Source organism: Marmota flaviventris, chromosome 1, assembly GCF_047511675.1.
Source record: "Marmota flaviventris isolate mMarFla1 chromosome 1, mMarFla1.hap1, whole genome shotgun sequence".
NCBI classification, from domain to species: Eukaryota; Metazoa; Chordata; class Mammalia; order Rodentia; family Sciuridae; genus Marmota; species Marmota flaviventris.
Window position 1 is genome coordinate 214,574,936 of NC_092498.1, and position 9,918 is coordinate 214,584,853.

Sequence of the window (9,918 nt, forward strand, 5' to 3'; positions counted from 1 at the left end):
GACATGGAACCCAGAAACCACACAGCTGTTTCAGAATTCCTTCTCCTGGGACTGACAGATGACCCAGCCCTGCAGCCCCTCATCTTCAGCCTGTTCCTGTCCATGTACCTGGTCACCATCCTGGGAAACCTGCTCATCATCCTGGCTGTCAGCTCTGATGCCCACCTCCACACCCCCATGTACTTCTTCCTCTCCAACCTGTCCCTCACTGACATCTGTGTAAGCACAACCACCATCCCCAAGACACTAGTGAACATCCAAGCACACACTCAGAGCATCAGTTACACAGGCTGCCTCTCCCAGCTCTGCTTTGTCTTGATCTTCGGTGGCTTAGAAAATTGCCTCCTTGCAGTGATGGCCTATGACCGCTATGTGGCCATTTGTCACCCTTTGAGGTATATGGTCATCATGAATCCCCGCCTCTGTGTCCTGCTGGTTCTACTCTGCCTGCTGGTCACTACTGTGAACGCCCTTCTGCACACTCTGATGGTGCTGCGGCTGTCCTTCTGCTCAGCCCTGGAGATCCCCCACTTCTTCTGTGAACTGACTCAAGTCATCACACTCTCCTGTTCTGACACCCTCATCAACAACTTGCTGGTGTTTTGGGGATCAATTCTATTTGCTGGTGTCCCTCTCTCTGGGATTATTTTCTCTTATGCTCGAATTGTCTCCTCTATTTTGAGGATCCCATCAGTGGGTGGCAGGTATAAAGCCTTTTCCACCTGTGGGTCTCACCTCTCGGTTGTGTCCTTATTTTATGGGACAGGATTTGGTGTGTACATGAGTTCTGCAGTAAGTGACTCTTCCATTAAGAATGTAGTGGCTTCAATGATGTACATGGTGGTCCCTCAAATGCTAAACCCCTTCATCTATAGCTTGAGGAACAAGGAAATGAAAGGAGCCCTGGGGCATCTCTTCACTGCGTCACCCTCTTCTCTGTGACTTTATCACCGGCTGTGAGCTTTGTTCTCTACCAGGACATCAGCTGACAGAGTACAGGTGAGTAAGAATGCCTGGTCCTCCATCCCCACACCTTTGAGAATGGCTGTGATGGACGCCTAAATACATGTCAGCCTGGGCTCTGATCTGACTTGGCATTTGCCCAGCTTTGTGACATAGGATTATGATTTTCATCTCTATCTCCATTCCATTGCTCTGCTTCCAGAATTCATCCAATCAAGAGCTATTGCTACCCTGTGCCCTAACACTGAAGGACATTAAAAATAAAAGTTTGCATCCTCCACTTCAATATCACTCAGATTAATGATAGTTGTCACTGGTGTTAATCAGTGTCACCTAGCATTTCTATATGTCTGTACCCATGCATTTTTTAAAGCTATACTATTCATATGCTCTGGAATAATCATCCATAACCTGAATGACAAAGAGGACATTCAAAAATAGGAGGTCTATTTTTAGCCTTACCATGTACTCATCTTCACTTATCAGCAGAAGCCTGGCCCTCTCAGGAATGTCCTTCTAACAGGTTTCTACACTGAAGACCTAATTGTGGAGTCAGCACACATGTTGTGTACCCACCTCTGAGGCTATTCATCACATGCATTGCCAAGTACCTCACTGCTGTCTACAGTACACACCTTAATTTCCTTAGCTCAACTAGGATAGCCAGGAATCTCAATGCTAATCTGCATTAATGAAAACAAACCTTTATTATTTAATTCAATTAAACACCTTACAACTGGCAGCATTTTTCCAGGATTTCTCTTTTCTATCAATATTTCCCCCTATAAATACCCCATTCATAACCACACCACTGCCCCTAAAAATTTCAGCCCCTTTGACTACCATGGTAGCTTTACCATCACAGTACAAGTGAATCTATTAACAAATATTATTCAAAATTCCCTTAATTACAACCATTTTAAGATAGTTTTCAATTCCTATACACTGACCATCACCCCACCTAAATTTACTTTTAGTCCAAAATCAGCATCAACTCTATTACATCTAATTTGATTAGGAAAAACACCCTTGAGATCTATTGCCCACACTCAAATTACAGTTTCAACTATCACCTCTAAACATAAAAGACCAATCAAAGTATATTTTTGAGCATTCCTCCCATCCATCATTTTACTCCTAGGAATTATTCTTTAATTCCCACAAGTGTTTTCAATTATAAGAAAAATGCTACCAAGCAAGGGTTGATTGGCTACAATCATCAATCAACTTCCATAACTATATAAATCCATCATAACTGTAGACTTCATGAATTAAACCAAGCTCATCTCTATCAAACATAACCCAATGTTCTAAATTCTTAGACTGAATAACATCTCCCAGGTCATCATATACATCCATAAGAGAACCAATAATAATACCATTAAAAGTCCTAGCAATGAAGCACTTCAAATCATAATAGAACCTCAAGTCTCAGGATATTCTTCTGTAGCAATAGCTGTATTATACCCAAAGATTATTGCAGTCACCTAAATAAATATTTTTTTAAACTATTAACCCCAAGAAAAATCCACCGAACTATTTTACAATTCCGTATCCAATTCCTCCACTAACAATTAAACCTAGTCCACCATAAATGTGGCTCTTTTGAAGAAAATTCTATAAGATCTTGCTACCCTGTGCCCTGACACAGAAGGACATTAAAAATAAAAGATTGCATCCTCCACTTCCATGCCTCTCAGATTAATAATTGTTGTCAATGGTGTTAATCAGTGTCACCTAGCATTTACATGTCTAAATTATACTTAATAAAATTATAACAACAATCATACTTAATAAAAATGCAGCATATGATATTATTTGTATATGGAATTTAACCATAACTAATAACATGAAAATCATCATTGTTATTGTACTACAGAAACCATAATGACCCAAATCAGCAAAACCAACCCTTTAATTAAAATAATTAAATGCTCACTCATTGACCTTCTAACCTTATCCAAAATCTCAGCATGGGGAAACTTTGAATCCCTTTATGGCATATCCCTAATCATCTAAAATCTTACTGGACCTTTCCTACTATACACTATATGTCACGCACAATGACAGCATTTTCTTCTGTTGTACATGTCTGTTGGAAAGGTTCACTGCCACCCATGACTAATGCCTTATATGCATGTCAATGGTGCCTCTCTATTCTTCTCTATTCCGCTTATTCTTTCATGTAGGCAGAGGTCCTTATAGTGGATCCTGTACCTCTATTAAAACAGGAAATTTTAGAATTCTACCCCTCTTTGCAGTCATAGCAACAACATTCATAGGCTGTGTCTTACCACAAGGACAAATATCCTTCTGAGGGGTAAGGTAATCACTAATCTCCTCTCAGCAATCCCTTGTGTCAGAACTAATCTAGTAGAATGAATTTGAGGTGGATTTTCAGTTGAAAAAGTGACTCTGATTTTTGCCCTTCATTTTATCTCCCCATTTATCCTTACAGCTGTTGTAATAGTTCACCTGCTATTTCTACACAAAGCAGAGTCTGACACTCCATCAAGACGTAACAACAGACTCAGCTAAAATACCATTCACTCTTACTACGCAATTAGATATATTAGGGTTATTATTATTTTTTATTATATTCTTAATAACTATAGTACACTTCTCCCATGACTTACTAGGAGACTCAGGCAACTACATCCCTGCCAATCCTCTAAATATCCCACCTCAGATCAAAACAGAATGATATTTTTAATTCTTACTTCTATAATTCATTCCTAACAAATTAGGTTCGTGCACTAGTGGTCTCAGTTTTTATTCTAGCACTGTCTCCCCTGCTCCAACTATCCAACCAGTGAAATATAATCTTTCAACCCCTCAAACAAGGTCCTTCCTGAGAAGGACTAGCTGACTTATTTACATTCACATGAATTGGTGGTGAACCACTTGAACACCCTTTAATTATTATTGGCAGAATACCATTGATACTCTTGTTCTCCACTATTTTCTTGATCATAGCTACAATTAGCTTACTTGAAAACCAGCTCTTTCAATGAAGAGCCCTAGGAGGATAAAGAATACTTTGGTCTTGTAAACCAAAAACAGAGTACTAATCTCCTCAGATTTTATTCTGTTTTAACAAATTTTTTTTGGATCTGTTTCAGAAGAAGGAAATTTGTAGAAGGTGGACAGGGCAAGGTAAGGTTGAATAAAGGCCAATGTCATCCCTATAAACTAGATTAATCCTGATCCTATTATTAGGGCCACATGGGCTGCATCCCACTGGTTGACCTCCGGGGAGGGAAATGCACTGACCTTCCACACTTGGTTAAGGAATAAATGAGGCATTCCCTGGGAAAATGTATCCTTATGGGGTCATGTTAGCATCCACCCTACCCAGCTTCATTATTTACAAAATGCACATCATTAGATCATTGTCATTGTTTGGGATGTGTTGTGATATTAGGACATCATCAGCAATGCCACTGTTAGTTTTGAAAGGAAAAAAAACCCTAACCCTAATATCTGGAGGCAATAAAGAGAACTATGGTTCATTACATTGAATTCGGTGTAGATTCAGAGATTAAGGTATCTCTGAGCCCTACATGAGGTGGCCTCTTCCAAGGACTTGATGTACTCTGAGTCCCCAGATGGTTACAGCAGAAGCAGGCATCACATGTGGACATGATGCCAGAGGCAGTAATGAGAGTTCCCTTCTCTGGGTCCATTGTTACAGACAATCCCTTGGAGTCACAAGGAAGATGCCTCTGTTTTTATTGGAATGGTCATCCCCCAAATAATGCTTCCACGCCCTGTAACCCTCAGCTGTGCGTTTGCCTTTCAATGATAAGAAAGTGAGTGGCACTTATGCCCCAAGGGGTGATTAGAAGAAATTTATTGGATAACATTTGGATGGGCCTGAAATATATATATATATATATATATATATATATATATATATATATATATATATATATAATATATATTATATTCTAATATTCTATATAATATGTATCATGTTCTAATAGATGAAGATTAGCAATTCAATAAATATGACCAGCTTTCAATTGTACTATAAAATTTTGTCCAAAATATTTAATTTCAAAATAATCTAGTGCATTACTATCACTTCATGTACATGTCTGTATAATTCATTACATCAATATACTTCTTTCCTACCTTGATGGAACTTAATGGTAATGAACTCATTCTGTGTCTCTGTTGTTCCTATCATCAGTGTAGTTCTGATATTCCATGTTTGGATGCATAGCATCTATTCCTTTATTTTTAGTGACCTCTGTTTTTACATAGTATCTGATAATCACCAATAAATAAGTAGTCTTTCTCATAGGAAAGAAACTTGGATTGCTATTTTATGTCATTGTGAATAAATCTGAATGAATAATCTCTTTCAATTTCTTGGTGCAAATAAGAGTCGCATCTTGGAGTGGAATTATAGGCCAAATTGTACAGCTTTTCTTAAACAAGTTTGAGATATAAGGAACTTATCAAATTTAAGCATATTTTCTCAACCATTTATCATGTTAATCTTACATAACAAGAACATGGCATTTGCCAAGTCTGAGATCCCTGCCAAGCCTCTTGTATTGAGCCAATATTTCAGTTTCCTCAAATCTAACAGCTATTGACCTGTGATGGCATGCATTTCCCAGTGTCCTGGGATTTTCCTAGTCCTGAAGGCTCACAGGCTGCCTGAACACTAAAGTTGGGAGGTTGTGTCATTATCATCATAAGATTCAGTTTCCAATACATTAACATGTTGCTGTGGTTTTTCTTTTTTTTTCCCAACACCTTGCATATTCTATCTTTTCACTCATTCTTCTTATCTCTTGACAGAAAATAAGCACAATCCATCAGCTTAAAGTTTTGACTGAATCTGCAGGTAGTAATTATGAAGTCTGTCTCATCAAAGCAGCAGGTGTGGGTGTAGGTGCATATCGGGGTACAGAAAGAACACTGATGCAGCTGCGTCTCTATGGCATGCTGATTTTAGATCTTTTGGATATATACTAAGGAGTGGGATAGCTGGGTCTTATGGTGGTTCCATTTCTAGTTTTATGAGGAATCTCCATACTGCTTTCAAGAGTGATTGAATTAATTTGCAGTCCCACCAACAATAATGAGTGTACTGTTCCCCCAAGTCCTCACTGATACTTCATAATTATTTGTATTCTTGAGAATTGCTATTCTGCCTGGATCTCAATGTAGTTTTGATTTGTATTTCTCTAATTGCTAAAGATATTGAATACTTTTTCATATACTTCTTGTCCATCTGTATTTCTTCTTTTATTTACTTCTTTTTCCCATTTTTAAATGGGTTATTTGATTTTTTTCCATTTATGATTTTTGGGTTTTTAAATTTATTCTGGATGTTAATGCCTCATCTGAGGATCAGGTGGGAAATATCTTTTCCCATTCTGTATACTCTCTAAGCTTTTGTTTGTTTGCTTAGTTGAGGTAAGTTCTTCCTGGGGGGAAAGATTTTTAACATTATTTTAAACATTTTTTTAAAGAGAGAGAGAGAGAGAATATTTTTATATTTATTATTTTTTAGTTTTTCGGCGGACACAACATCTTTGTTTGTATGTGGTGCTAAGGATCGAATCTGGGCCGCACGTATGCCAGGCGAGCGCGCTACTGCTTGAGCCACATCCCCAGCCCTATTTTAAACATTTTTAACACGACTGGATGCTGTGTTTATAAAATGTGATGATAAACTCAGGAAATATTGAAGTCCTTAATTATAAGAAGTTTCAAAGTGAGCAGAAATGTTCTGAGTATACGGACACATCAGCAGCACTGTGCTACTTTTTGATGATTTTTGTAATTACACTTTAATTAAAATTTTCTACTTCAACTCAAAAATTTTCCAAAATATTGCAACAAGAATAAAAAAATATTTATGGACTTAAGTACTTATGGAATTATAATCATAAATCTATTTTTGTATCCATATTTTTGTCAATCAACATTGAGTAGAATCAATACAATCATTAGGGTCAATATGCTGGGATACAGTATGATAATCTGTGCAATCATAAAAAATAAAACTCAAGGTTCATTCAACATCAGTGTGACATTGGTAAAGACACTTCCTGAATGTTTGTATTTTCATGACATCTTAGCTAATATAATTACATTCTTTATGTCCACAAATATAAAGCATATGGTTACATTTACAACAGGAATCAGTGTTCCTGGTATTAGTAACTACACTGGAAAACATTGAGTTTTGAAGGCTAGATCCATAAAACAGAGACAATCAGGAAAAAAAAAATTGTGGAGAACTGAATTGTGTCCATGTGACCTCTGGGGTCAGAAAATCAGCCATTCCAAAAATTTTTTTCTATCCTCTTGGTCTTTAAACATATGCACTCCTGGGATCTGAATGATTGTAAAATTACTGGTCTAACAAGAGCCCCAGGGAAATAGACAGCATAGGAGTCAGCCCGTGACCACCTCTCTCAACAGACCTGCTTCATCAGGACATAGTGACTGGGCCTCTTCCCAGAGACGACTCCTTTGAACAGGAGCCTGTTGACTCATTTAGTTTCTCTGAGGACATATCTTCTAAGGTTAATATCTGGGTGAGATGTTGAAACCATTCCTCTTGAAGCCAACCAGGTAATGCAGAGTGGCTTAGGAAATGTTTTGGAATTGAAAGCAAGTATGTCACTAGAATTTCACCCTTGGAAACAGTGGGGGGTTGGGGAAACAAGCAAAATGGGAGGGAGGAACAGGGTCCCCCACCTTTCTTGTGAGCTGTCTGCAAGAGGTCCCCATTCTGCGTGATGTTCATCTTGAACTCTGTACAACGATGATGATGTTTTAACATATTCTGAAATTCACTTGAATATTGTACAGATGTCGAGAAGTTAATTTGTGGGTGTACTAATTGGTAGGGCTGCCCTAGCCAAGTACCAGAGATAGGGTGGCATAAAAGCAGAATTTCATTTTCATACAGTTCTGAGTTCTAGAAATAAAAAGACCATTGTGTCTGCAGGTGTGTTTTTTTAAGTGTGTTTCTGCTTTTGTCCATATATTTTCTTGTTACCCAATATTTCTTTCAGATTTAACAACAACATGAACACTAGAAACCAAACAGCTGTTTCAGAATTCCTTCTCCTGGGACTGACATTTGACCCAGCCCTGCAGCCCCTCATCTTCAGCCTGTTCCTGTCCATGTACCTGGTCACCATCCTGGGAAACCTGCTCATCATCCTGGCCATCAGCTGTGACTCCCACCTCCACACCCCCATGTACTTCTTCCTCTCCAACCTGTCCTTTAATGACATCTGTTTAAGCACCACCACCGTCCCCAAGATGCTGGTGAACATCCAAGCACAGAATCAGCACATCTCCTACACAGGCTGCCTCTCCCAGGTCTGCTTTGTCTTGATTTTTATTGTTTTAGAAAATTGTCTTCTAACAGTGATGGCCTATGATCGCTATGTGGCCATTTGTTACCCGCTGAGGTACAATGTCATCATGAACCCCTGCCTGTGTGTCCTGCTGATTCTACTCTCCCTGCTCATCAGCTCTGTGAATGCCCTCCTCCACACTCTGATGGTGCTGAGGCTGTCCTTCTGCACAGCCCTGAAGTTCCCCCACTTCTTCTGTGAACTTGCTCAGGTCATCAAACTGGCCTGTTCTGACACCCTCATCAATAACCTCCTGGTCTATCTGGTCACTGGTCTCCTTGCTGTTACTTCCATCTCTGGGATCATTTTCTCTTACACTCACATTGTGTCCTCTGTCTTGAGGATGCCATCATCAGGAGGAAAGTATAAAGCCTTTTCCACCTGTGGGTCTCACCTGTCGGTTGTCTTCTTGTTCTATGGGACAGGTTTTGGAGTGTACATCAGCTCTGCAGTGACTGACTCCCCCAGAAATTCTGCAGTGGCCTCAGTGATGTACACTGTGGTCTCTCAAATGTTGAACCCCTTTATCTACAGCCTGAGGAACAGGGACATGAAGGGGTCCTTGAGGAAGCTCATAGGAAGGAGAGCTTCTCTTCTAGGATGTATTATCTGACTTGGATTTGGGCTTCCGGATCCAGTGAGTCACAGTGACAGAACTCCTAGTTCACCAGAATACCTTATTCTTCCATCACTACATTGTTCTTAAAGAATGAGACAAAATAATGACCATGTGCATTTTAAATTGGCTTGAAGCCTGAGTATTATTTTTATTTAACTTGAGATATTTGACACATAATTCAAGTTCTTTAGGTAACTTTCTTTGCTTGGACTTCAGAGAAGCAGAAACCGAAGCCCTGTTTCTCGTGTTAGCAAACTGTGCTCTGGTGCACTCTCTGAGAAAGGCAGCTCTGGACAAGGAGACTGAGGATTTGGAAAACAACCACCTCTGGGGAGGAAGGGGGAACAACAACCCCAGGGAGAAAGGAGGACAATGGGTCCTGGGGAGAGGAGGAAAACAAAGGTCACTGAACTTCACAAATTTCCCATGACTTCCACAAATTTTCCTGACTGCCCAACTGACACATTCTGCTGTAATTGTCTTTAGTGATTAAGTCACACTAAACATTTTGCTATGATGAACTCTCACTAAACACTATAAAAATCAGACCCCTCTTGTAACCAGATCCCATTTTCTTTCCTGGAAAATGTGCCCCTGCACTGTGTAATGAAGAAAGCCTTTCTGATCCGTTGTAGTCCTCCCGCCTTCTGCTGGGGTTGCTTTCAGAGACTCTCTTCAGCCTGACCCCGTGTTAGGGCACATGTGCCCATCTCACAGGGGGACCTCCTGAGAAGCCCAAGAACTGAATTTCCCTGATCAATTACTGGGGGAGGGGGGGATGAGGCAATTCCTGGAAAGCTGTACCCTTCTGCAGTCGCATTATCATCCACCCCTGAGTATCATTGTAAAATCTACATAATTAGATTATCTTAGAGACTTCAGATAATTTTGCAATATTGGAGTTTTATCTGTGAATATCCCATAAGTTCTTCTAGA

General features: G+C 39.5%; 2 protein-coding genes across 2 annotated transcripts; both read left to right on the plus strand.

The window, feature by feature from the left end:
- LOC114107526 (olfactory receptor 7G2-like) lies at window positions 1-942 on the plus strand. Its single transcript, XM_027954941.2, has one exon. It carries the CDS (start codon window positions 4-6, stop codon window positions 940-942), a length of 939 nt encoding a protein of 312 aa, XP_027810742.2. The 5' UTR covers window positions 1-3.
- Window positions 943-8,025: 7,083 nt separating this feature from the next.
- Window positions 8,026-8,976, plus strand: LOC114107472 (olfactory receptor 7G2-like). The gene has a single exon (XM_027954891.2). It carries the CDS (start codon window positions 8,026-8,028, stop codon window positions 8,974-8,976), a length of 951 nt encoding a protein of 316 aa, XP_027810692.2.
- The last annotated feature ends 942 nt before the right edge of the window (window positions 8,977-9,918 follow it).